Source organism: Rhea pennata, chromosome 19 (assembly GCF_028389875.1).
Source record: "Rhea pennata isolate bPtePen1 chromosome 19, bPtePen1.pri, whole genome shotgun sequence".
NCBI classification, from domain to species: Eukaryota; Metazoa; Chordata; class Aves; order Rheiformes; family Rheidae; genus Rhea; species Rhea pennata.
The window spans coordinates 11746906-11773689 of NC_084681.1; the positions used below are offsets into that span (position 1 = coordinate 11746906).

The 26784-nt window shown below is 53.0% G+C and overlaps 1 protein-coding gene across 1 annotated transcript in view; it reads left to right on the top strand.

Moving 5' to 3' along the window:
• Positions 1–3039: 3039 nt before the first annotated feature.
• NTN1 (netrin 1) overlaps positions 3040–26784 on the top strand; it is a 116983-nt gene continuing 93238 nt past the window's right edge. Inside the window, exon 1 of the mRNA XM_062591774.1 lies at positions 3040–4074. Within this exon, the coding sequence (XP_062447758.1) occupies positions 3051–4074 (1024 nt within the window). The 5' untranslated portion in view covers positions 3040–3050. The remainder of the gene's footprint in view (positions 4075–26784) is intronic.

Genomic DNA, 26784 nt, shown 5'->3' on the forward strand with positions numbered 1-26784 from the left:
GCGCTCCGCGGGGTCCGCCCCGGCCCTGCTGCGCCGCCGCGCCGCTGCACAGCTCGGCAGAGGCGCGGGGCCCCGCGGGACGGGACGGGGGCGCGCAGCACGCCCAGAGCCCCTATAGCCGCCGGGCTGACCCCGATACGCCGCTCCCACGCATCCGTCCGCGCAGCGCGATCCTCAGCTCCAGCGTGGCGCCTGCGGTGCTGGAGGCGGACGGTGCGCACTCTCCCGGGGGACCGTGCACCAGCGGCACGACGGGGCGCACCGGCCACGGTGGCAGCATCCCGCAGGTGCCCCGAGGGCTCTGTCACCTGCAAGGCGTCGGCAGGACGCGGAGGGACAGCCCCTACCTGCCCACATGCCGAGGTGTCCGCAGAGCCGGGCCCGAGCGCCGCGCGGAGCGGCGAAGGTGGCGGTGGCGAGAGCCCGCATCGGGCCGCGCTGCCCGCCGCGGCCTCCCCGCGCCCTGCTGCCCTCCTCGACCTGTCCCGGGCGGCCTCCGGCGAGGCTGGCCTGAATCCCTCCCCCCACACACTCCGTAGAAGTCCCCCAAAACTGGACAGGGAGCACTGGGGCAGCCTCTCTACCTCCTTCTCCTGGAAACAGGGCTGCAACTAAAGAGCGGAAAGGAAACCTCTGCGGGGAGCAGAGGCTGCACGGAGCACGCAGCGGAGCTGGGATACACCGGGAGTGGTGTGTGCGTGTCGGGGTGTCGGGTGGGTTTGTTCCACCTGCCTAGGCGGGTGCATTTGTGTCCCCGGGTGGCTCGATGGCAGTGGGGACTGCGATCCCCCCCCAGTGCCGGGCCGATCCCATCCGCCCCAACACACACCTCTTCCTCTGGCGAAGGCCGAGGAGCCGGAGCTGCGAGGGCGTCGGGAGTAGGACGGAGGGGCTGTTTCCCGGCGAAGAGTTAACAAATCCCGGCAGCCGCGGGGCTGCCGGTGGGGGGCTAGGGGAGAGATGGGGGCAGGGAGGCTGCGGAGCCCCGCTGCCCTGCAGGGAAGGCGGTTGCATTGCCAAAGACGCCCCGCTGGGCTAGCAGGCCCGGGAGCAGATTAATCAGGCACTAATTCAATTTACAACAACCACTTTTATTCAGCTCGGTGGCAAGGAATTCAAAGAGGGAGAGAGGGGCGGGCGGAGGGGAGGGGGCGGGAGGCCGGTGCGGAGCTCGCCAGGGCCCGGGCAGCCCCGTCCCCTCGGGCCGGCCGGCCGCGCCGCCGGGGCTTGCCGGGGAGGGGGCCGCGCCGCCGTGCCAGGACCCGGCCGCTTGAGTGACAACGTATGGGCAGCCCTGCGAGAAAGGGCAGCTCCGTTGGAAAAATAAAAGTGCCCTTTTAATCAAGGGCGAGCGGGCAAGGGAGCGGGCGAGCAGGGAGCCCGAGAGAAGAGAAACCCGCTGTGCTCCCTCCCGCTCCGTCTCACCGGGATGCTCGGCCGCTCCCGGGATCCCAGCCCCGCTCCGGGCCCCGTCGGGGCAGCGGGTGGCCGCGTGTCGCCGGCAGCTGGGGGGATCCTCAGAGGGAGCCGGAGCAAAGCCAAAGCCGGCCGAGCCGAAAGCGGAGCCGAAGGGAGGTGGCCGTCGGCAAGCGACCTGCCCTGCTGGGGGGTCCCTTCGGCGGCCGGGGCTGGGGCATGGCGCCGGGGTGCGGGACAAGTGCCGCCTGTTAACCCCTTCGTCCCAGACGGCACCGCTGACAAGGTGCAAAGCGAGGGAGAGCGGGGCCCGTGTGCCGGGGGCTGTATCCGGGCTGCGCACAGCCCCCCGCCCAGGTGGACCCGGTGACCGGCTCACTGCAAAACGCCCCTCGACAGACTTAACCTCCCTCCCCGGCTCTGAAATCCGCCGCGGGGGGAGGGGGAGGCAGGCATTTTTGTTCCCGTGTCATATCTAAACACGCGAGAAAGTGTCCCAGCAGTGGGGTTTCCTTCCCAGATGAGAAGGCACTGGGCTGAGATCGACGGCACGGGAGCCCCCTCGGAGCCGAGCCGTGCACGGAGCGGGGTCCCCGGCTCCGGACACTGCCCTTGGCGGTGGCTCTGTCCCAGACTGCCACCGCGGAATCTCTCTCCGCAACCTTGCGTAGTGCTGGCGAGACGCCGCCGCCGTGCTGCGGGGTCAGGGCCCGATCTGGCACGGGCACAGGCAGAAGAGGGGAAGCCAGCGGAGCCCGGTCCAGAGCCACCGGAGAGGGGGCCCAATTCTGTCCTCTCGGCTTCCCGACAGAGAACGGGGAACCCTGGGGGGCTCGAGCCACAGGTTCCCCTCTCCCCTTCCCAGGCCCACGGAGCCTCTCCGGTGCTGGAGCACAAACAGGCCCGGCTGGCCCTAGCCTGTCGTCGGGGCAGAGCCGCCAGGAGCCCCCCACCACCACCCGGGGCGGGGAGACTCACCGTGAGGCCTGAAGGGGGTAGAGGGAGGGGGGGGAAGTGGCCCCTTCCTCGGCTCGTCGGGGAGGCTCGGCTCGTCGCCCGGGAGCCCCGCGATGGCGCTGGCGCCCGTCGCCGCGGTGTTGGGGAGCCCCCCCCCCCCCCCGCTCCGAGTAGACTCCGTGTCCGCTCCCCTTCTCCCCCCTGCCCCGACGCCTGTGCGTGTCTCTGGCTGAGCCGCCAGTGGATGTCGTTGTTCTGTTCCTTGAGCGCGATGTCACTCCTTTAGCATGACCTCAAACGCGGCGGGGGCTGGGACCGCCAGTCATTCTCCGTGCGAGAGCCGGGGCGGGAGGCAGGCGGGACCCAGCCCCGCCGCCAGCGGCACTTTTGTGGTGCTGTCGCCGCTGCGATCTCCCTTTCTCCGCGGGGCTGGCTCCGGGGCGGGGAATGCTCCGGGCTCCGTGAGCCGCGCGCCGCGTCCCGCACCCGCCGCCGCCGCCAAGTTGCCCCGCGGAGCGGCGCGGTAGAGCCCGGCGCGGCCCCCGCGGGCCCCCGCGCCGCGGGCAGCGCCGCGGGGCTCCGCGCTGCCCTCCCGCCGCGCAGCGCTCGGCGGGCGCTTTCCGCCCCGCTCACCGCCCGCCCCTCTCTGTGTTGTCGCGCAGGTCGGCGGCCGCAGGATGCCGCGGAGGGGCGCGGAGGCGCCGCTCGCCCTGCTGCTGGCGGCGGCGTGGCTGGCGCAACCGCTGCGCGGCGGCTACCACGGCATGAGCATGTTCGCCGTGCAGACAGCGCAGCCCGACCCCTGCTACGACGAGCACGGGCTGCCCCGCCGCTGCATCCCCGACTTCGTCAACTCGGCCTTCGGCAAGGAAGTGAAGGTGTCGAGCACCTGCGGGAAGCCGCCGTCGCGGTACTGCGTGGTCACGGAGAAGGGCGAGGAGCAGGTCCGTTCCTGCCACCTCTGCAACGCCTCCGACCCCAAGCGCGCCCATCCGCCCTCCTTCCTCACCGACCTCAACAACCCGCACAACCTGACGTGCTGGCAGTCCGATAGCTACGTGCAGTACCCGCACAATGTCACCCTCACCCTGTCCCTCGGCAAGAAGTTCGAGGTGACCTACGTGAGCCTGCAGTTCTGCTCGCCGCGCCCCGAGTCCATGGCCATCTACAAGTCTATGGACTACGGGAAGACCTGGGTGCCCTTCCAGTTCTACTCCACGCAGTGCCGCAAGATGTACAACAAGCCCAGCCGCGCCACCATCACCAAGCAGAACGAGCAGGAGGCCATCTGCACCGACTCGCACACCGACATGCGGCCCCTCTCCGGCGGCCTCATCGCCTTCAGCACCCTGGACGGCCGCCCCACGGCCCACGACTTCGACAACTCGCCCGTGCTGCAGGACTGGGTCACGGCCACCGACATCAAGGTGACCTTCAGCCGCCTCCACACCTTCGGCGACGAGAACGAGGACGACTCCGAGCTCGCCCGCGACTCCTATTTCTACGCCGTATCCGACCTGCAGGTCGGCGGCCGCTGCAAGTGCAACGGCCACGCGTCGCGCTGCGTCCGCGACCGCGATGACAACCTGGTGTGCGACTGCAAGCACAACACGGCCGGCCCCGAGTGCGACCGCTGCAAGCCCTTCCACTACGACCGGCCCTGGCAGAGGGCGACGGCCCGGGAGGCCAACGAGTGCGTGGGTGAGTTCCAGCTCCGGGAGAGCGCTCGGTGCGGGCACCGTCGGGGACCCGGGCGCGGGCGGGGCACCCAGATACACGGGAGTTCAGGACAGGGCGAGCGCACTGAGGTGCCCAGAAGTGCGGGACAAGGCAGAGGACCCCAAAGACTCAGAACTGCACGGCCGGGGACGTTAAGGGACACGGAGCTGAGAGCAGGGGGGCATTTGGGGACATGGAGAGCAGCGCAGGAACATTCAGGGACACGGAAAGAAGGACAGGATGAGGACACTGAGGTACCCAGAAGTGTAGAGCAAGGGAGGGCACATCAAGAGTCCCAGAAGCAGTGAGCAGGGGATCAAGCGACTCGGAAGCTCAGGGCAAGGGACACCGAGTCACTGAGTCACTCGGGAGCTCAGGGCGGGGGACATCGAGGCATTCAGGAGCGCATTGGTGAGGACACCAAGGGATCCTGAGGTGCAGCAGGAGACACCGAAGAACTCGAGAGCTCAGGGCAGGGAACGCCGACGCGCAGGAGCTGAGGACAGGGGGCACCAAGGGACTCGGGAGCTCAGGGCAGGGGACACCAAAAGACCCGAAGGCACAAGAGGGACACCGAAGGATCCAGGATTTCAAGGCAGGAGATACCGAGGGATTCATGAGTAGAGGGCAGGAGACACTAATGCACTCGGGAGCGCAGGATCGAGGACACCAACGGTCATCAGGGTGCAGATCAGGGGACATCGAGGGACTGGGGGGGGGGGGCGAAGGGTCGATGACACCAAGGGGCTCTGGAGTGTGGAGCAGGGAACATCGAGCAACTCGGAAGCGCAGAGCAGGGGACACCAAGAGACTCAGAAGTCCAGGACAAGGGAGAGGGGACACCAAGGGGGGGCGGGAAGGCAGTTTTTGCGCGAAGACGCCCAGAGAAGCGCTGAGGACCGCTGGCTCGCTAGGAAGGGTATCCCTGTCCGAGACACGCTGCCGGCTGGGAGAGTGGGAGGATCTCGGGAGCGCCCCGAAGGGGAGTGCTGTCCGGAGAGCTCGCAGGAGCGCTGCTCCTTTCCCCGGGGACCGGCTCGGGGCACGGCGGCAAAGCCCTCCAGCTCGCTTTAGCGGCTCCGGGCCAGTGCGGCTAGACGGCCGGGCAGAGCCTGATCCTTCTTGGGGGCGGGGGGGAGAATAAAGCGGGCGAGCGCCGGGGAGGGCGGTTCAGCAAAGCCTGCGGCTCGCGTCGCTGGGCGTGCGGCGCCCCTGGAGCCGCGGGCGGCCGGCAGCAGCCGTGCCCCGGTCCACGGGGCCGCGCAGCGTCGCGGCGGTTGCGCTCCCGCGGCAGCACGGCCGAGCCAGGCGGGCTGCGCGGTGGAGGCGCTTGAACGAGCCCTAAGGCCAAATGAGAAACAGCAGCACGCTCCGGGGACGAGCCGGTCGCTCTGTCTCGGGTGAGAAAGCCGCGCCGTCCTGGCGGTAAAAGAGCCCCAGTCTATTCCCCACGGGGAGGCGGGGAAGCCCTCGCCTCCGCCGGGGGTGACAGAGGAGTTTAGGTGCAGCTGTCCTCCGCATCCCTGCAAATCCTACCGATGGCTCTTCTCAGCCTTCACCCACTCGGTCCGCTGCTCCCCCGAGCCCCTTAGCGCGGCCGAGCCTCTCCTCGCCGCGGTTTACGTTTGACCCGTCCTCGCCGCCGCTTCGTCTCCGACCCCGGGGGACGCAGCTGCCTCCTCTGGCGCCGGGACACCCCTAGTCCTGGCCGCCGCGGCCGGAGCGCCTCCCCCGGCATCTCCCTCGCACCCGCAGCCGCCTTGTTTACACGGAAAACACGGCCCCGTCTTCCAAAACATTTTCAGCTCCGCCGATAGGAAAAATCTCGCCGAACAGTCGGATTTGGGGTTGGGCTTTCTTTTTTTCTTGTTTTTTCCATTTTTCTCCCAAATCACAATCAGATGTGTCCCTTGCGGAGAGCTCAATTTCTTCGCCGGCGCCTTAACACCGAGGCAAAGCCAAACCTGACAGCGGCCAGGAGCTGTCTGGCTCGGGGCTCCCCGGCGCCCAGCCCTGCAGCCCGGTGGCACCGGGCACACGTGAGCGGCGGCGGTGGGAGCCCCGACGGGATCGCGGTCTCCCCGCCCGTCGTGGGAGGGTGCCGGTGCCTGGTCCAACCGGGGAGGTGCTCTACCCCGCAGAGGGGCTGGAGGGCACGGCAGGCCGGCCCGGGGACCTCCGCTGCCCGCCGGGATGCGGCTCGACACGGCTTGTACCGCGCTCACGTCGGCGAAAGCGGGAGCGGCCCCAGGGCGGCGGACAGCGGGGGGTTAAGCGGCGGGGAAATGCCATTTCCCAGGGCCTGGGGTGAAGGCAGTAAGTTGCCACTCGGATGTGTAAACAGCAGCGAGCCGTGATTTATCTCCGCTGCCCGGCAGCGGCTGGAGTGGAGCCACTGCTGGGCTTCCCACTAACGCCGCGGGGCCGAGCCGGGCCCCGGCAGGAGCCCCGACATCTACCCGGAGACGTTTTCGCTGTCTTTCTGTCTTCTTGAGAGTCACCGCTCAGCAACTGTGTTTGGGGTGGGGGTGGGATTTATTTTATTTTATTTTATTTTATTTTATTTTATTTTATTTTGTTTTATTTTATTTTATTGTCCCTGGATTCCATATATTTAAGTGTGCTGGCAAAAGCCGCCGGCTTTGCTTTCCTTCCGTCAGCTACCATGTCCCTTTCTCCAGCACTGCCTGGCTCCTGGGGAAGGAACTGCACAGCTGGGCCAGCAAAATTGGGTATTTCCCTCCACAACCAAGCGCTGCCCGCAGCACCCCAGTGCGTGCCCGGCACTACGTGTCACCAGTAGCCAGGTCCAGCAGTCTTGTTTCATAGGCAAAGTTCCCCTCAAGAGAGTTATTGCTATCAGTAGTGCCGTGCAAAGAAAAAAAAATCAAGTCAGTACAATGTCGGGATGCCCAGGTTCACTGCCAGACCCTTAGTCTCACTGAGGGTTGCAGGGCTCTTAAAAGCTCCTCAAAATGCTTCTGTTCAGTTATTCCACTGGCTTTGTGGCACTTAATATCTTTCTCACTTTCAATTTACTTCTGATGAAAAGGAAACATGTTCCCAGTTTCCAGTAAAGTATGCGACACTATACCAGGCTTTTCATTTCAGATCATGCACAGTTCTTCTAGCCATGTCAAATTTTTTGCAGTAGAAATCATTTTGATTTTCAGAGCTTTTTTCTTTTCATCAGAATTTATCGGGAAGTGAATGCTTTGCATGGATAAAGTTGCTATAAAACACTATCCCTGAGTCCATTTTTACTGCAGAATCCCTAGGTCCGTACCTATAATTCTGCAATATGAACCACGACTAAACAGCGCCATTGCCCTGCAAAGTCTACGCTGCCCAGAATAATCCCCCTAGATAAAGATCACAATAACCCCATTCAGCTCCCACCCACTTGCTCGTGACCATCAGCCCACCACGGTTTATCTCCCAAACCCAGAGAAAAGTCAGGCATTGCGGTCACCCAGCCTTCGACATGCAGAGGCTGGAGACAAGCAGCAAAAAAATCCGTGGCTACTGATAGCGATGCTGTCAGCCACACTCTGAGGTGATCCTCAACTAATTAAGTGAAGCCAAAGGAGGTGAGATCCTTCTTAGCAGCGGTGGTGAAGGTGCAGATAAATTAGCCAAATTAGTTGAATTTGCCCAAGTCGGTTGTGTGAGAATAGGACAAGATTCTTTTAATTGAATTTGCTTTTGCTTTTGTTTTTGCTTTTTGCTTTTATTTTTTTTCAACCTGAGAGTAAAATGACAGAATGTGTCTGCTTTGCTTGAAAATTTGGGTGTTTTCTTTGGTAAACCCATTCCCACTGCCAAAACTGAATCTTTGTTCCTATTCATGCTTATTGGGGGCTGAAAAAAGAAACACATTGTAGTTTTTGACAAAAAGTCAAAATTTCCCATGGGAACATTTTTCCACAGTCAGATCTAATTTTTCTTTTTCACTTCTTGCTGCCTGCAAAAGCCTAGGCACCATACATGCAAAGGACAGGGCCTGGCCCAAGGAGATGTTCTCCAGGGACCTGATCCTGCAAAAGGATCCTGGTCGACAGAGCTTTTCACTGATACAGATTCCCATCAACTTTACCTGGCAAATAACTTATCCACGTAGGGTTTGGGCTTACAGTCTGGTTTTGGCAGAGTGCCTGGGAGCTAACATGCTCCAGGGAGGACACAGCTTGGAGACAAGCTGTTGCAATCACTCAGTTTAGTCAGCTGGGCTGAGAGGTCTCTTCTCCAGCCTTCCTCTCTCCAGCATCAACACTCTGCATTGTTGGGTCTGTTCTGTTGAGGTCAGTGTCAGCCCAGCTCAAGCCCCACATTTCCAACCCAGTTTGTCCTGATAAAACTCCCAGATTATCCTTTTAAAAGAGGCTGCTGTGGAAAAAGACACAAACTAGAAAGTCTTTGGAGCCCAATGAGCTTGTGAGGACACATGAAAATGCAGCCAGGCACCTGGGCTTTGATCTGATTTATCATCATCAGTAAATTGCAGTCAGTGCTATTCCACAACTTTTTGTGAGCTACAGTGTTATTTTGAGTGCTGGAAATGAACACAGACATGAACTGCTGTGAAACACTTTTGAAATCTCCCTTTAGGTTGCATAAAATACCTTTGCATTTGCCTTGGCCAGAGAAAGTGCTACTAGATAAACCCGTGCTGCTATATGCTGACAGGCGCTTTGAGAATGACCTCCAGACTCTGTTCCCATTGCCATCTCTGGTGCGTTTGCATCGCTTTCCTCCACAGGGACAGGAGATGTACTGGGCACCTGCACATTTCTCTGACGTCAATGGTGCTTGCAGGTGCTGGGCACTTCTCTGATTTTGGCCTTTTATTATGCCTAGAGAGTGTTTAACAATAACAAGTGCAATTGCAGTGAGAAAAAGGAAACATATTGTGTTTTCAGATACGGGATTTGGCACAAGAGACGCGTGAAGCTTGGTGTTAGACAGACTCTGCTCTGCACTGTGTGCTGCAGGAGGGTTCCCAGGATTGGATAAATCTGATGTCAGAGCAATTTGCTGGTAATTCTCTCCTCCAGCTAAAAAGAAACTTCATCTCAGAGGCTGAAGGGACCAGTAACTACTATAGAATAGACTGCCAAACATTTCCAATGAAAAACTTCCTCCCAGACAAACCTGGGGCTGGACCTTTATTGTCTCAGTGGCAGTTCAGGGAGATATTTGTAGGGCAATGCTAACTAAAACAGCTGTTGGGCTCCCCTCCATCCTCGTCGCAATCAAGAAAATCAAATCCTTCCATGAACTCAGCATGCTAGCCCTGTCTGTGCTGCAGCAGAGTGCTCTTTTCACTCTGGTCCTGCAGAGGGATCTAGGGACTGTAGGATTTTCTCTCTGGGAATTCCTGATGTCCCTCATTAAACTTTGGAAATCCTGTTTCTTTACCCCATTTTAATCTCCTCACTTAAAGTATCTTCATGGTTCTCTTCCTGTCTGTAAGCTTTCTCCCTCAGGTCAGCCCAGTGGGGTGCTAGATAGTCATAACAGAGTTTCTTCCCATTCCTTTTTACCTCCAAATGAGATGAGAGGTCATGCTGGTGGTACTGATCACCTCCATTCCATCAGACTGTATCTGCAGCCATTTCTTGGCTGCGAGAGAAACCACAGTCACCTGCAAGACAGGAGTCGGGGTACCCCGAGGTGAGAAGTAGCAAGGTGTACAGGCTTACAGCTCTTTCTGTACAGTACAACAGGACCACACAGCTCCCCACGGTGATGGAGAAAGCAAGAGCAGCCAGGCTGTGGACCCCCCTTGGTCTGTCTGTGACTAGATGGCAGAGAGATCCCTGCACTCTCTTGCCTTCCAGTTTTGCAAGTCTTGTAGACATGAGCATTCATCCACTTGCTCATCTAAGCACATGGTTCTTATGACAACATGGGACATATGAGGTATTGCAGATACCCTTTGGGATAGCCCAGAAAGATGTACCTGAGACAGTAGAATGGACAGTCAAGCATTAAAATAGTTACCCACTTCTGAGAGCAGCTCAGCCATGGAATGATCTGCCCCGGGTAAAGTTCTCTGAAGTGACTGCAAAATATCTGACAGGTGCTGATTTGGTGAAAATTGGAGGATGATGAGCCTGGATGACTCAGTGCAATTTCTGGGGCCTCCTGAGGGTGACAACAGTTTACAGGAGCTGAGGCTCATCAGGAAAGACTGGACAGGTAGGAGATATCCTTTCTGGATCTCCAGCTGAGAAAACAGAACTGGAGGGATCCAGAGAGGATACAGGAATGAATTCTACTTCACTGAGGGATATCAAAGAGTGCAAGGGTCCAGAGATGGGCAGTTACCCATAAATTGCAGCAGGCAGAGACTGAAAGGTGACAGTTCCCTTTCCTTTGTGTTGTCTTCTCCTCTGCCGTTGCAATTCAGGGCTTTGCGAATGATCTGTCTCCAAGAGGTGCAGAGGGAGAGAGGCACTCTGCTTCTAACAGTACAGAAAGTGGAGGGAAGTAGGGTCACCAGAGCTGGTAGGCACCTATTTGGGCAAGGGTGCATCTGGTACATCTTTTACACCCGTTTCTCTTTGGTTCCTGGCACCACAGAGGCACAGGAGTTGGACAGAGTACTTAAGCAGCCTTGTAAAACCTCCTCTGTGAGAGGAAGGCACCTTCATTCATCCTGACTGAAATCCAGGCTCTTCTTGCTACCTGTGCCTCAGTGTCTCCATTTATTTAGACTAAAGGGGATGTGAAAAGTGTCTTAGAGGTCGTGGAAGAAAGGTGTGAAGCTGTAGCATAGCATCCCTCCATCTAGGGAAACACCACGATTGGGGCAGCTTCACCAGCAGCATGACACAAACCAACAGCAGAGCAAAGCCTTTGCTGGATGGACCTCTTGCATGGCATTTGTCATCCCTGGAGCCTCAGGGCCTTTGCACCTTCCAAAATCAGGCTCTGGCTGCTGATTCAGCTCCCAGCGGGTGGTTCTGCATCAAGAATTGCACTAGATATGGGTAACATTGTATTGCTGAGCAGATGGGTGCTGTAGCCATAGAAATATGGGCCCATAAGCTGCTGAGACTCCCATTGTAGCTTCCCAAGTGGGTCTTGCATGGGCAGAGCTTTCTCACAGGCTTTTATTCTCAGGAAGCTTAAAGTTAAACTGATTTCCAACAGAAAGGTTTTTACACCAACAAACAAACAAACAAAAAAGCGCAGTTAAGGCTAAAACAAAACCAGGCTTGGCACTCTGGTTTGGACACTTGCCTTCCCTTGAGCTTGTCCACGGCTAATCTCTGCCCTCCACTTTCTGGGCCAAAGCATGTCATCCTTATTCAGCCTCCTCTGTCCTTGATTCAGCAAACTCCCTGTGACTGACGAGGGGGACGTCCTGCCTCTTCGAGGACGGAGTGAAAAGCATGCGAGGACTCTTGAATCTCCACTGCCTGCAAAGATCATGCTTCCTGGGGCTTAGACCTTCCAACCTGGCCTGTTAAGTGGGGACACTTCAGAAGTGTGAGCCCTTCTGTATGCTCTGAATATATCTCCTCTTTTGCCCTCTGGACTCTGATTTTCTGGCTCTGGGAGGCTGCATCCCTCTTTGATCCTAGGACTCTCCTGTTCCTTTCTGAGATACCCTGCAGTTTGGTACAGCTTTTTGGAGGTTCTTACAGTTATTATGGAGCTATTAGGACATGTGCCTGGGTTGGGCTGTACAAGTGGAATGGTTTTCCTGGGCATCTTTTGGAGGATAGGTCTATTTTGTGGTTGCTCTCAGGTGTTTTTTCCTCAGCCAGGTTTCCCTTGGGTAGCATGCAGAATGAAGGAACTCTTGGGTCAGGATCACTAAAACCTAGTTGGTTACCTTCAGAACACAGCACAGATCACATAGATCATTTAGTGCTGTGCAAAATTTGCCCAAGCAAACAGCAGAAATAAACCCAAAACAACTTCAGAACCCACCAAATACAACATTCAACCTTTCCTAGAAAGCACTGCCACAGCTGCCCTGGCCTGTAGCAGAGGAGCACTGCAATCACAAGCCCTCACTGCTACAGAGCAGAACCTTCAACATGCAGTAGGACTTCATAGCCCCCCCAGATCTGACCAACCCAAATAATTTATCTGAGGCATGTTCATGACTGTACCAAGCAGGATCTCCTTTCTTTCTCAGGTAGCAGCTGATTTGCTCCCACCATCAGCCCGTGCACGTGGCTTAGTCCCAGGGAAAGGGCTCACAAGTGATGGATCACTGTCTGGCTCTGGATGTGGTGCTCCAGAGTCTGGGACAAAAACAGCAAAACACCTCCCTTCTCCCGCTCCCCCAACCCCCAGCAGTCAACCTGCCACTGCTCTCAGGGTTCTGCAGGTCTAGTTAGAGTTCACAGGGAGCAATGCTACCAAGAATGCCCCAAAGCAGAGCCTGCTTCTGCTCTCCAGGTCGGGATTGCAGTGCCACCCACCTCTTTGGGGTTACATGGATGGGGTCGAGGGAGGGCAAAATGCCTTAGGGCCAGCTTCACATCACACATGAGGTGCAAGGAACAATCGGGGTCACCCTGGGATCCCAGCAGTCACATTTGCTTCATCCCCAGGGTGTCCGGAGCAGTGGCTGCCATTTGGTCTTCGTTTCTGTGACCAGAGGGTGACATTTCCCCTCCCTGAGCGCTGCTTCTAGACGGGCAGTGTGTCAGGAGCTGGGGGAGGCAGCTGCGCAGTGTGCCTGTGCCGTTCGCGTGGGCTGCAATGCTCGGCTTGGCTGCTGGAGCCCAGTATCACAAGTCTAACAAGTCTCAGCCCCAATGTGACTGTAAGTGCCATCGGTGCAACTTCTAAAGAAACAGGACCAGATCAGCATTTGATGCAATTTGGGCTCAGTCCAGTGGCTGTGTTTTACCCCAGCTAACCACACACCACAAAAATCCCCTCATGGCTGTGACATTGCTGCCCAGCTGAAGTGACAGGCAGGCTTTTAAAAAGATATCTGTGTAATAGCTTTCATTTATAGGGGGATTAGGATGCCCGGGGGACTGATAACAAGACAGGGAGGTTTTTCCTACTCTGAGTCTGTGCAGCTGGGAGGCTGTGAGAAATGATAGCTAGAGCTGAAGTGAACAGAGTTGGTGGGCTTGGCACATTTTGGTCCATCCTACCCAAGAGCTGTGTGTTTGTCAGCAGTGATTATTGATATGAAGAGGCTGAGCTGCACGACGGATTGAGCCCCAGCATTTCCCAGGAGTACAGGCTGTGCGGAGCTGGGAGTTTGAGATAGGTTTGGCAAAAAAGTGGAGAAGGAGAAGAAAATGTTGCCTTCATGGGGGTAGGTGTAAAGGAATACTGCATGTGAGCTGTGACAAAGTGGGCACCAATGTGGAATGGGGTCTGGGGACAGCAGGAACATAGCTCAGCTGGGACCCCGATTGATGGTTGCATTTATTTTGAACAGCATTGGAGTGCTTTTGAGCTTGCTTCGGCCAGGGCCTCAGCAGAGAGGGTGCTGAGTGCCCAGATGGTCTCCGCTAGGGAAGGAGATCCAAGAGCATCAGAGGCACTATCTGAGAAAGCACAAAACTGTTGCTCTTCACAACACCCCTTTTCTGCACCAAGTAACCTTCCCTCTTCTCTGGGAGCCACATTGCTAGGGAGTCAGGCAAGCAAAGAAAGCAACAGATGCAAAACGGCTCAGGCTAATGTCCCTCACACAGCTTTGAAACCAGGGAGGGTGCAGGCAGGCCTTTTACTTTCATATATTTTAAATGCATCTTGTAAATGAAGGGAGGGTTGAAAAATGTATCTATTTCTCCTTCCTTGATACAGGGCTGGAGGCTATTGAGTAAAACAAAAACAAAAACCAAAAAAACCAACCCCCACAAACCAAAACCATAAAAATACCCCAAAACTGTATTTCATTCTTTTCGTGATGCACAGAGTACTAAAGTACTTCATGGAGGCTATGGGCTGGAAGGCACCTCTCAGTCTGCGTGGCTGCGTTTGTCACCCAGGTCATGATATCACGTGGATAGGCATGTCGCTGGAGAGGGATGTGCCCTAGGCCCTTGTTCACCATTCTCAAGGGCCAAAGCTGCTCTATCACCCCTGTTTGGGGAGAGGAGACCCAGGTGTCCACATACAGAGCTTCTTGGCCATTCACTCACCAACCTACAATTTCACCTGGAAAAGAGTAAAGACAATCTAGGGGTAGGAGTGGTCAGGCACTGAAGCAGACTGTGAACAGCCATGGTACGCATTTTCTGTCTTACACTTTTTGATCTGCTGTTGGGGAACACTGAGATGGGAAATCTTGCGGACAAGTGCATGCACTGATTCATCAGTGGTGGGTGGTGGAGAGGGAAGAGCATTCTCCAGTTTCTCACAGTGTTGGAGAGCACAGGGATTTCATTGCCACTGTCCCGGGTGGGAATGGGAGCTGCTGGCTCAGCACTTCCCCCTTTGCACAGCTCACTGGCCGGGCTCTATGCCATATCTGTGCCGGGCCTGGGAGCTCCCAGGTTTTGCAAGGTGAAGCCAGCTGTTCTATCCCTGATCACCATCTTTACACACATCTTTGTACTTCAAGTTCACAGATCTGGATGGAAAGATGGATGAGGAATCTATGTCATCTTCCCTGTGGTATTTCTAAACCATCCATCACCCTGATCCCTACCAGGCTGCATTCTGTGGCATTGCATGAATCATTGCTATCTGTGCTTCATTTTGACTGAGTATGACTATTTTTTCATGGCAGCTCCATGGGCTGAATAATGTCCCCTAATGTTATCCATCTGGATATTTAGTGTCCAGTCTAAGGCAATCAGTGAGGCTCAGGCCATAGTGGATTTAGACATAGACGACAATGCATTCAGCTAGAAAAAGAGATCTTAAAAAAAAAAAAAATACCTAGAATTGCCAAGGGACCAGCAGCCCAGTGCAGTACCTGGATTTGCTCTTACAGCTTCAAAAGTGCTAGGTAGCCTTTCCTTTGGGACCCAGCATGTGATTTGCGGCTGTTTAGGAGATGCTTTGAGACGTGCTGAGCCCTGCAGACAGTGAAGTGGGAATGGGTAGGAAAAGACAGAGCAGGCAAGTGAGACATGAACCTTGGTGTTGATTTGCAGGGCAGATCCATGGGTATCCGCTTCCTCTGAGTAACCCGTCCTCCCTCCAGCTCTGAAGGACACAGGGTCCTATGGCCTTGTGTTCCCTCTGCCAGCCTTAAACAGGTACCTCACAGCTCAGAACATTCCACCAGATGTTAGACATCCACATTTAACATCTGAATCTCATTACTGGGTCTTGGCCTTCTCTTCTTGCTACATGCTATTTCAGAGCTTCATAATTTGGTCAACTATGCCCAGGTCCATATCCCAGCTGAGACTCTCCCATGCTCAGATGTTTCTAAGGCCACCTTGGGCATGTCCTCAGGAGAGCTCATATAGACCTTTGAGATAGGTTTGCTCCTATTCAAGCAATGTGGAAACATTTTACTGTTCTTCCTGGATCACTCTTCCTGGATGTGACCCAGGCAAAAATGTGGCTAGCCAGTGGCAGGATGCCTGGGAAGGAGATGCATGAGGGATTCAGAGGATTTATTCCTCTCACATGTTGCCTTACATCTCTTAAGGCAGGCAAGAGTAGCCAGGATCCCACAAGGCTCCCACCACAACTCTCCTTCTTCCCTAGACCCCCACTAACCCATCTAGGGAAGCCCCATCTCTTCCTGGGCTGCTGGCCACAGCAGTATGTATAAGTGCACAATCAGACAGAGCCTGTCTTAGAAGCAAATTCAGTCTTAGTGGATTTGACCAAGACATGAGGACACTGTAAATGGAGTGGTCAGTGAGAGGAACTGTGAGGAATGAAGGTAAAAGAAGGAAAGAGTTACAGATGAGAGAAAAAGGGCTGGGTTTAAAAATCAACCATCGTTGTGCTCAAGCACTGAGCTGAAACGAGCAGATTAGTCCATGGAGCATCTTCCTTGGAGCTGGCCAAATCCATCCTCTCTCTCTGACGTTGCTGGCAAGAGGCTATAGTTTTCCAGCTTGATCTGATAAGCGGTGCAGAATTTTGCCTTACTCTCGTGTTGCAGGCTGTCCTAAGCCGAGCTGTTTACCCTGCCTTTCGCCCGCCCTTTTGCAATAGGGAGTCAGTTCTGGTTAATGTTCGAGATTGTAGCGTGATTACCAAAAGTCTCATGAAATTAAATCACTTTGCTTCAAAGTGAACAGGGAGGGGGAGCGTCTCTCTGGCAGCGGGGATGGCCGAGCGGATATTGAAAGCAGACTGGTAGCCAGTATTGCCTTGCACACAATTGAGCTCTGACAGTGTGAAGGCAAATACAAACAGCAGCTTGTGTTTGCACACAAAGGCTCTGTGCACCAGTATCCCCAGCCCTGTACTTTACACCCTCAGCTCTTGGGCAGAAAGTCCTGGAAGGGTAGGAGGGAGGGAAACTCCACTGAATATTTAGAAATGAATTGAACTGTGCAAACATGCCATTGGGAAGCTCTCAGTGTAACGCTTTGGATCAGCTACCCGCCGGGGCTGGAATACAACTGCTGGACTTGAAAGGGCGACTTTCACGCTGAAGCAAAACTGGACAAAAGAAAATAAATGAAACGGGCTCCCGGCGGGGTTTGGTTTGTTTGTTTTTGTAACTCGGCTAATATTCCTGCATTGTTCAGCCCAGCGGCCCAGTGTCTGTCCTTCACACGCTGCTCGTAAATCGGAGCTAACCAGGCGGCAGGCGGTGCCGAGCCGGGAGCCGATGAGCCCCTCCGGCTCAGGGCCCGGGGACTGCGATGTGAGCTTCTTCCTCGGAGCGGGGGGTGGTGGGCTGGTGGTGGTGAACGCAGCCTTCATGGTGCTGGGAAGACTGGTGCTGGGCTCTGCGCCCACAGGGTCGTGGTGGCACCGTGGCACGCAGAGAAGGTCTGAACCACAGCAGGGATGCACAGCCCTGCTAATTCCCAGGCGGGCCCGTGCCTGGATTTAGCCCACGGTGTTTTGGGGGAAAGGCACGTCTAGACTAGCAGTGGGGAGGGTAAAGGGGGTCTGTGGAGCAATCAGGCTTTGCCATTGATTTGTTCTGCTGCTGAGTTCTGGCACTTCCTAATGATTTTAATGGAGCCAGGGGTCTCAGCAGCAAACCTGCCCATGTGGGGACCTCAGAGCCAAACCGCAGGTACCCAGAAGTGACGAGTCAATCATCTCCATCCCATGCTTCTGTGCACTGAATGGCAAAATACGGTAATGTGCTGATGCCTGGGGCCATGGCGTGCAGGGGCCTCCGCTGACAAGTCTCTGTTGGGAGTTTGGAGACAGTCCTTAGCTGGGTGGGACACTGCTCTCCAGGATGGACTGTGCCTGTAGGATCAAGGCATTGCTGGACTCCAAAAGCAATCCTACTGGGTAGAGCTGGGTGAATACAGACACTCCATGTTCATTTGATTTTAAGGCAAAAATCTCTCCAAATACAAATTTTTTAAAAAATCATTTTCCCCTGGCGTTTTAGCCAAAGAGAAAGCCAGGTCTAATGCTTCCAGGTCTCTCTAGCGAGCACTTTGGAAGCAATGTAATAATCATCTATATAATATATATTTTGATTAAATCACACAGCCAGAATAAGAATACCTTTAAAATATTCAACAGGATTTAATATACTGCAGAGCATTTAATTTTCACAAGCCTTTGAGAAATCTTCTTGAGAAATCACATTTACAAGAATGTGACTACGAAATTTGGCAAACTGATTTATCTAGCAATTCAGCCCCCCAAATGAGTTATTGGTTACTCTCCACTTCACAAAGTTTCACTTGAGCAAAAAAAGAAAAAAAAAAAAAAAGAAGAAGAAGAAGAAGAAAAATCTCAACAAAACCCCAGACAGCATACCACGTGTTTGGGACGACCAAAGAAATGCCCTGATTTGGGTGACCAATGAATGTCCCAAGTAATGAAAAGCGGACAATTTGTCGGCAACCCATGCACTTGAAAACGAATGATCCAAATTATTCAGCAAGTCTCCCTGGATAGTGAATCCATTGAAAGGGGATCGAGACAGAGTCATAAATTATTCATTACCCAAAAGGGAACGAAATGCATATAATCATAACAATAACAACAACAACAACAATAACAATACTAATAATAGCAACAGCAGAATACAGCCAGGTCGGCTCAGAGAACCGGGGAGGCATGAAGACTCACAGACCTTAAATTTCCTTTATTCCAGCACCCCTTTACAACAGCTACACAATATAAAGGGATGTAACAGGGGTATACATTCAGAATAACTATATTCACACCCAAGAATCTGGCTAGCTCGCATTGATCATGGGTCATACAGTTTGTATCCGGTCCTTGACAGTGAGATGGTCCACAGACTTGCATGCAGTAATGTTAGTTGCTTAATATAATGAATTTTGCAGAGTCCTGGGCTACTTGCATGAAGTCTGTGGATGTGGCTATGAATGAGGTATGTACTATACCGTGGCTTGTGTGTATGAAAAGGTGTCTGCACTGTCCCTGCAAAATTTTCCCTAAACTGAAAAAGAAGCGGGAAGTGCTGGCCTAATACATATACTTAGGATTTGACTCTTCCTGGCTTGATTTAGGCCTTGATTGCAGAGTCATTTGGGACCCATCGAGGCGGTGAAGAGAGCTATGGAGAGGCCACAGCGCTTGTCACGCAGCCCGCAAGTTTCCTGCTGTCGCTGGCACACACAGCTTTGGCTGGGAAAACTCAGTAGCAGACATGCATGTGCCTGAATTCGATGCATATCAGATCTCCATCATTTTTGCTGGCATTTGGACCCGAGGTTTCCATTGGATACGTGTTATTTGGGGTCCCCTTCCCCCCTCCTGAGGGATTTTCTCCAAGGGGAGTGCCCTGCTGGGTGATGCCAGGCAATATTGAAGATTCAGATGCATTTACATGCTCGCACCGTGTTGTAAAGCACCCGACTACAACTTTGGCATGCAAATTAATTCCTATTTGCAGCGAAGGGGCTCAGACGTGGCATTCAGCCATCTCTGAATGGTTTCCCACAGGTTGCCCCGTATTCGTGAGGGGGGTTTGGGAGGGCTGGAGGGTCTCTTCACTGCCTTTTGGCTTCCTCTGAGGTTTCTCTACTTGCTCCCATAGGCTTTGGGTGCTCAGCACCCCTAGAGAAGAGGCTGAGCTGGTTGTGCAGCAGAGCAGGGATAGTTCAGCAAGACAGAGCCGGTCTGCAGGTGCTGTTTTGGGGTATGGGGGTTGAAGACCGGCATGCTGAAATACAAAGTCATGGAGCTTGGGCTGAGTGCTGAAATGCGTGTCTGTGCCACAGCGATAGTGCTTAACCGCTGCTAGCCAGTGGGTCCCAAAGGCTGGGCAACATGCCCTGAGTTGGAAACAGGTTTGCAATCCCATTAACAACAGAAAACACTATCTGGCCCAATAAGTCCGGTTACGACCACCTCCGAGCATGCAGAGGCTGCACACGTTGCTCAGATCTGCACCTCGCTCAGCTCCGTGGAGCACAACAGCCCTGCGTTTGTGACTGCCGAGAGACCCCTGCGCAGTGCCCTAACGGTGGAAAAGATCATGTCCCAAAATTCATATTATCTCACAAAAATAATCTGGATGTCACAAGTTGTGAGGGTTCTGCCCTGCTCAAGTAGGGGAATTAGCGCAAGAAGAGAGCGAGATGTGGAGGAAGGTCCACGGATGAGCCGGGGACTAGAAGGAGGCTCGCAGGGGTGTAGGTCCGCGGTGCAGCGAGTGCTCACGTTTCATATCTTTGTACGGTTCTCCCCATCATTTTGACCGCTGCATGTGGGAAAGCCAAGACGGTAGAGTCACTGCTGACGGGCAGCCATAACGCAGAAATGAGAAGAAAGAGTTCCTGCTGGCATTTTTGTTGGAAGTCAAACGTGTATTAAGTGGAGCAGGGTTTTCATTACCAGTGAGATTTTGGGACAATAAATCATGAACTACAAAATACACTTTTGGCCTAGATTCTATCCTCAGTTATGAGTGGCAGTAACGAGAGGCAAAAAAAGGCTTCAGCTTAAACATTGCGGCCCATATGCTCACCTTTTGGAATTAATTTCTTCTGGTAATTTCTGAATAATTATACAGCATTGAAGGCTGATTATATGCTTCTTCTCACGGGCAATTAATACTGCTGATCTAGTGCCAAGGGGGCATTTTACTCCATACAAATCTATAAAGCAAGCCCCGGTCAGCCTACAACTCCTTCTGCACAGGTGAGAGTCCCAACCATGTTATCCTCAGCAAGGGAGGCTCTCCATTTACCCCCCAAGTCCACAGATCAAATGGGGCCTATCAGCCAGTAATTTAGTGCACAGCAGGCACGTGCTGTTCAACCCTTTAAAGAACATCGAGCGTTTGTGTGAGCTCCAGCTGCTGCTAAAATATTTGGGAGACCATTTCTGCCGTGCAGGATAGAAGAACCTGTGATTGCAACAGATGCTCTCTGACATCTGCAGTCTTGTGGGTGCATGGACCAGCTCATCTCCGGAGTGCAATAATCTAATTTGTATCTTGGATCACAGCTTCGTTTGTCTGCATTACCAATGTATTTTTCCACTGGTGAACTGGCAGGTCTGTGCAAGCTCCCCAAGTGCTTCAAATACAACCCTGCTTCTGCTCGTGCTTGAGAAAGGGGGAGTTGAGAGTAGCAAAAGAAAATTATCATGTCAGGTTATGGTATCTGTAAAATTAGCCTAGTTAGAAGGTAGCTGCCCATAAAAAAAAAAGGTCAATAACAGTATCTCCTCCTATGACAACCTCTATGAAATAACCTGGTTTAACTGGATGGAAAGAACAGAGTGACAGCAATGATTTTGCTTTAATTGCGTTTACCCATGGCTCAGAGGTCTGCTCTGCTGCTCGGATCTATTTCATTATTTCTGCATTCAAAATGTTTCAGGTCAAATGGGATGGAGAGAAAAAGTAAATGAGAGGGAAGAAATAATTTCTGGTTTCACCACTGGTTTCCATGGGCTTTGGATTAAGCCCTGCTCTCCCTCTGTGCATTTTGTTTTCCTTGCCTGAGTTTCAGCAGAAAGTTGAGCTTGGCTGCACAAGGGCTTTGCACACATGGAGGAGTTTGCTCCTGTTCTGCAGGATAAAAATAACATGAACCCAAATGGCAAAATCCATGCAAGTCACTGCAGGCCAAATGGGGTCAGGAAAACGCTGCCTGCAGGAGTTTGACTGCTTGGGTTCACCAACTGCCGAGGCGCAGGGCCAGCCTTGCAAACCCCTCTTGCGGTGAGATGTCTCCTCTGAAGGGTGCCTGCGGCATCACCAGCAGCTGCTGGGCTCAGGGGCCTGATCCTGTGGCACAATTCACCTCTGAGGCCAGTGTCTAGGGCTAACTTTGCTTCCCAGGCTGCAAGGAAACAAAACACACTTTGATAGTGGTTCCCTTTGTGTTTGTGCTCAGGTGCAGTTGTCTCAGTGCTCAGATTCACTGTCATGGGGGAATGGATAGCAGAAATGTGGAAGAAGAGAGGAGCATTTTCCTATGTCTTCAGTGCATCCAACAAACAGCAAGACTGAGGATGGGAGATTGCAGCTTTATTGTGTGTGCATTTTCAGCTCTGAAGGAAGTATTTTGCATGTTGCTATGCCACATCTGAGGCTGAGAGCTTAAGATAAAGGCTCACACTCAGTCCTAGATTGAGAGGTTTCTGCAGCAAAATGCTAACCAAGCCACCACTCATTGTTAGGTTTCAGAGTGAACACTCTTTTGCGCTAGCAGGATCAACTTGTGCCTGCTAACTCTTGCATCTGACTCACTTTCCCTCTCTGTCCTTTTGCTGCCTATAAGGACATGACTCATGCATCTGCATCCAGTGACGTCCTGTAGCACATGGAACCCATAGATGTAAACTGCTCATCAGGTGCAATCATTTTACACCATATAGTGGTCACGTGACAGGGCAAATCCTATGTTCGCTTCCAGGGTGTGATCTGGAGGATGATAGAGATATTCCTTACAGAGTCTTCTAAGAATTAATGAGATCTTCATTTTCCCAGCCCCAGACGCAGGCAGGTGACAGGTTCTCCCAAGCTCTCTGCTTCTCGATGACCTCCAGAGAGGGACAGGACCAGCCTGGTGCTGCTGTTAGTGGCTCTCACTGCTGGTGATGACAGCATCTCCTCTCCCCATACAGATTTTCATGACCTCCCCACCCAACTCCAGAGTCAGGGGCTCACATCCTTTGCCTCTTAGTTCTCACCTCTCTCAGAGAAGAGAGAAGCCTCTTTCCAGACAGAAACCTGGAAAAGCAGGCAGAGAACAGCACACATGGCAAATAGGAATAAGGACATAACAATCTCTTACCAAGGGAAATTGGCTGATTTTATCCGGAGCCTGTGGCTTTGTGTGTGGCAGGAGCCTGGGAGTGGCCCCGGGGCCACAGCTGTGCAGCTGAGTGACGAAGCTGTAGGTGGGTCCATCTACTTCTGGGATAGTGGGACAATCTGACGCCACCATGAACTGAACAGGCTTCCAAGCTTCCCAGCCCGAGACATTCTCCTGAGAGTTTAATTTTGGGGAAGCTTTAACATCACAAGCTTACCAAGCGCTGAAAGAAAGGTCAGCTAATCCTTTACAATGTCTGAATGAATTCAGGCCCAGGAGTGAGATTACTAAAAGGGGACTGGGAGGCCGGGAGAGCTGCATGGATACAGGGACCCTTCCCATAGTCAGGCCTTGCTTTCTAAAGAAATGCAGCTTTTATTTCAGTTTTCTTCCCCTGGGAGGAGGAGAGGGGGATGGGGAGAAGTGGTCACAGCACCCAATTCCCTTCCCCCAGCAGCAACAGCCCTGGAATTGCAAACACCAGCTGGGCTCCCCAGAGGGGAGTCCTGTCGGCCCCACAGCTGCAGGATGGCTGGCCAGGGCAGCTCAGGTGCCCCATGGAGGCCAGCGTCGGCATAGGGTCTTCTGGACCCACGCCTTCTCACTGGACACTGCTCTGGGTCTTCCTTCAGATCTCAGAGCAAGCATTGATGAAGAAAACCCCAAAACGCCAGATCCTCCTGTTTCTCTTGGCCAAATCAGTGGGTCTGGAGGCCTTTGGGTTCCAGCACTGCTTTGTCTCATTGTCATGCACCAAGTGCTCTTGTGCACAGGTTGGTGCATAGCATGGCCCTTTCTGTGTCCATGTCATGGACAAGTAATGTTTCAAGTCACCTTTTTGGGGAACACACTGAAAGGCCATTAGCCGCCCCGAGGAGTGAGATGACTGAGCTGAACCAGGCAAGGTGGGCGCTCAACCGTGGCCTCTGCACATCACATGTTTGGCCCACCATTGGGCTCAGGAGCAGGCGCCAGGCTGACGGGGAAGCCAGGCATGGAGAAAGGCCGGGTGCAGCTGGGCCAAGCAGCCAGATGTATTTGGGCTGCACCCCCAGTCCTTTGTGAACCCTAGGGTGATGACATGACAGGACCACTAAGGACTCGCTTTTCTTCTGCAAATCAGCTGTCCTTCTCAATGCCCATTGAATGTGAGAGCGCAGCAGACCCCTGGGATGCGGATGCTCTATGGATGAGCCATGGTAACCTGGCTACAAGTGTGACAACGCAGACACCCAGACCTTGAGTATTTCTGCCAGGCTCCCGAGTCTCCCCAGACTGGGTATTCAGGCCACAGGGTTTTCTCTATTGACCTCAAAACAGTGTTCTGCATGGGAGAATTTTCTTTCTTTCTCTCTTGGTAACTGCAGAATCAAGTGTTTGCAGTTAGAAACTTTTGCTGCCCCAAAGGCAAGCTGGTATTTCAGTCGGGATCTGCTTGCCCAATGGCAAACTTTAATTCTCAAGGCTCAGGGGCCAACTAAGAGAAAACAGAGAGGATGCTTTTTTTCAGGTGCTTGGTGGTGGCTCCAAGAAGGTCAGATACCCTGTCACCACAAGCAGAGCACTCCATATCATCACGGTGTTTGGAGCCACATGGTCCAGGTCTGGTCTTGTAGGGAAATGGGAAGCTGCAGAGAGCAGGGTGCCCTTCCCTGGCTCTGTGGGGATGTCCCTGAAGGAAAATGCCCATCCAATCAACAGAGCTCTACATGAACATCCCTGAGATTAGACCTTCTTTATGAGCTATGTTTTCAACAGCTATCCTGTAAGAGCCTGTAGCACTGCTTGAAACACTATCCTGCCATGTGATCACATCAGCACTGTGTGAAGTGCACAAGTACCACAAGAGCTAGGGTGCAGAGTGCTTGGACTCCATACAAAGGTTTGCAAACACCACAGAAAGCTTAGCATCTACTCCAGGAGAAAATGGAAGTGGGAGTCAAGCAGTTTGGCCCCACACAGCACCCTTGGAGACAACACAAAACTCCTTCACTCCTTGCAGATTCCCCATGTAGTGAATAAGCTCATCTTGATGCTGAGGAAGAAGGATCTGTTTGATTAGATGTTATAACATTTTTGTGCACAGCTATATATTTATCTTAATTAGATGCATCTTTCACACCTTAAAATGCAAAGTTTAATTACACAACAACTTGGATTCTGAGACTCCCAGAAAGCAGATGCCCAAACTGTTTCAAGGAAACACTTAAATCCAGCTCTGAAATGTGGACTTTGCTGGCAGGAATATGGCAGGGATGTAAGAGTATCTAGCAGGATTCTAGGATAGACTGGAGCTGGCAGCCAAGAGAAGTTCTTCCTCAGGTATGATCCCCATCGTTAGAAACAGAGACACTCTTGTGACAAAAGATGGTAACTAACCAATTAGCAGGGCAATGACAACCTGAGAGGCACCCTGATCCTACTTCTCTCCTTTTTTCCCTGATCTTGCACTGGTATGACTCCAACTCATAATTTACAGAAATGAAAGAGAGAGTAGACTCATCCTCACTCCTTTTCTGCTGATTTACATTTCCATGGAGGTTTTGGTGCATGATATTTTGAAGGATTCACATTTAACACGATAGGATCTCCCTCTAAAGCAGGCCAGAACGTGTGACAGGGAGAACAACACAACCTTCCAGCAGCCAAATCTTGTCATGAAGCCTCATCCCCAGGGCTCCTGGACCACTGCTAATATCCTGTTACCTCTCAGATCTGTGAGACAAAAGTTCTGATGAGCCCAGGGTCCATATTTTTAAAGGCTATTTATGTTCTAAAGGATGTAGCTAAAAACTACCAGTGCTTACAGATGCAAGATGGCAACTGATGTCCACTGACTCCCTTGGGGCACATGGGCTTTTCGTGGGGGCTGGATGGCTAAGAAACATTTGCAAAGTTGTATAGGAGCCCAGATTCATTGATTTCAGGTATCTTCGAGAAATCCTATCCACATCTTATGTGCCTAAATAGGTATAAACATTGAGCCACAGGCACCCAAGAAAAAAGTATAGTGAGTTCCCTATCCAAGAGAAGAGGGCAAGATATGAGGAGATGATTGCCAAGAGAAGAGTAGAAGAGGACACTTCTGTCTTTGGTAAGATTAGAGGGTCTCAGCCCTTGTCCATGCACATGGCAGGCGTCGCCTTCTGTCCAAACCCTTTCTTCCTGTGAGCTCATCTCAGCCTTCCCAGTCAAGCCTATACACAGTTACTGCATCCTCTGCAAACGTTGCCCCTAGCTATTCAACTGCTCTCCGGATCATTAAACATATTGAGCGACACCAGTCCTGTGACTGGTTAATTAGTAAAGAGTTGACTAATTAGTTAATCTTGTTTACCAAGTGCTTTGAAAGTGCTCAGTGTTATTATTTTTAATTATGACTGTGCCCCAGGCACTGTTCACCTCCCAGCATGCCAAGTCTTGCAGGGATTCAAACTCTTTGTCTCTGCTATTTGAGGCAGGTTTTAAGACGGGAATTTACGTCTTATGCTCTGGTTACCAGGTTTCCCTAACAGCCTCTTGTGTGTGATTTAAAAAAAAAAAAAAAAAAAAAAAAAAAAAGCTTCATATACTCTGGTACTCTGGAACACTTAACTCATTCTTTCAAAGCCATTCTTATCCATTAAGGAGGCAGGATTGGCTCTTGCAAAGCCATACACAGTAGTGCCTTTGTGCATACCTCAGCCTGCATCCCTCTCCTGACCTTAAAAGATCAGACTGATATCCAGACCTGCTTTCCCATTCCAGCCTGAGAGCTCCAGTCTGCAGAGTCATGGACACTCCTGTTCTGGAAGCCTTTTGTCCTGTTTAGAGAGGCAAAAGGGTCCCAGCCAAAGGAAAAGGAGGTTATCCCCAGATCTGACTTCAGGCTAGTTAGGAGAAGGAGAGGACAACTTCGAGGGAGAGGGAGGAAGAGAGAAGTATGTGAATGAAGTTTGCTAGCTGGGGAAGAGTCTTAGCATCTCTTATGAATCAACAAGTCTAATCATCTTGGGACTTTCTTCGTTCATAAAAATGTCATCGGCTTGTTAAGTGCTGTCATAAAGAGCCCCAGTCACCTCTTATCACTGTGCAATCTGAAGAGGAGTCTTTTGGCACCAGCTGCATAAATAAGACCCACTTCCACATAGCTCTGAGAGACATTAGGCATCTGGCATTCACACAGACAATAAGCTATAAAAATCGCACAGGGCCACCACAGGAGCAAGGAACGCTTCTGTCCCCGTGAGTCAATCAGTAGGGCCCACAGCCAGCCAGAGTATGTTTTAAGGACAGTAATCCAGGAGGTGGCTGCTTAGTACTGTTGCTTCCGCTTGAGAACCTACAGTTCCCAAGC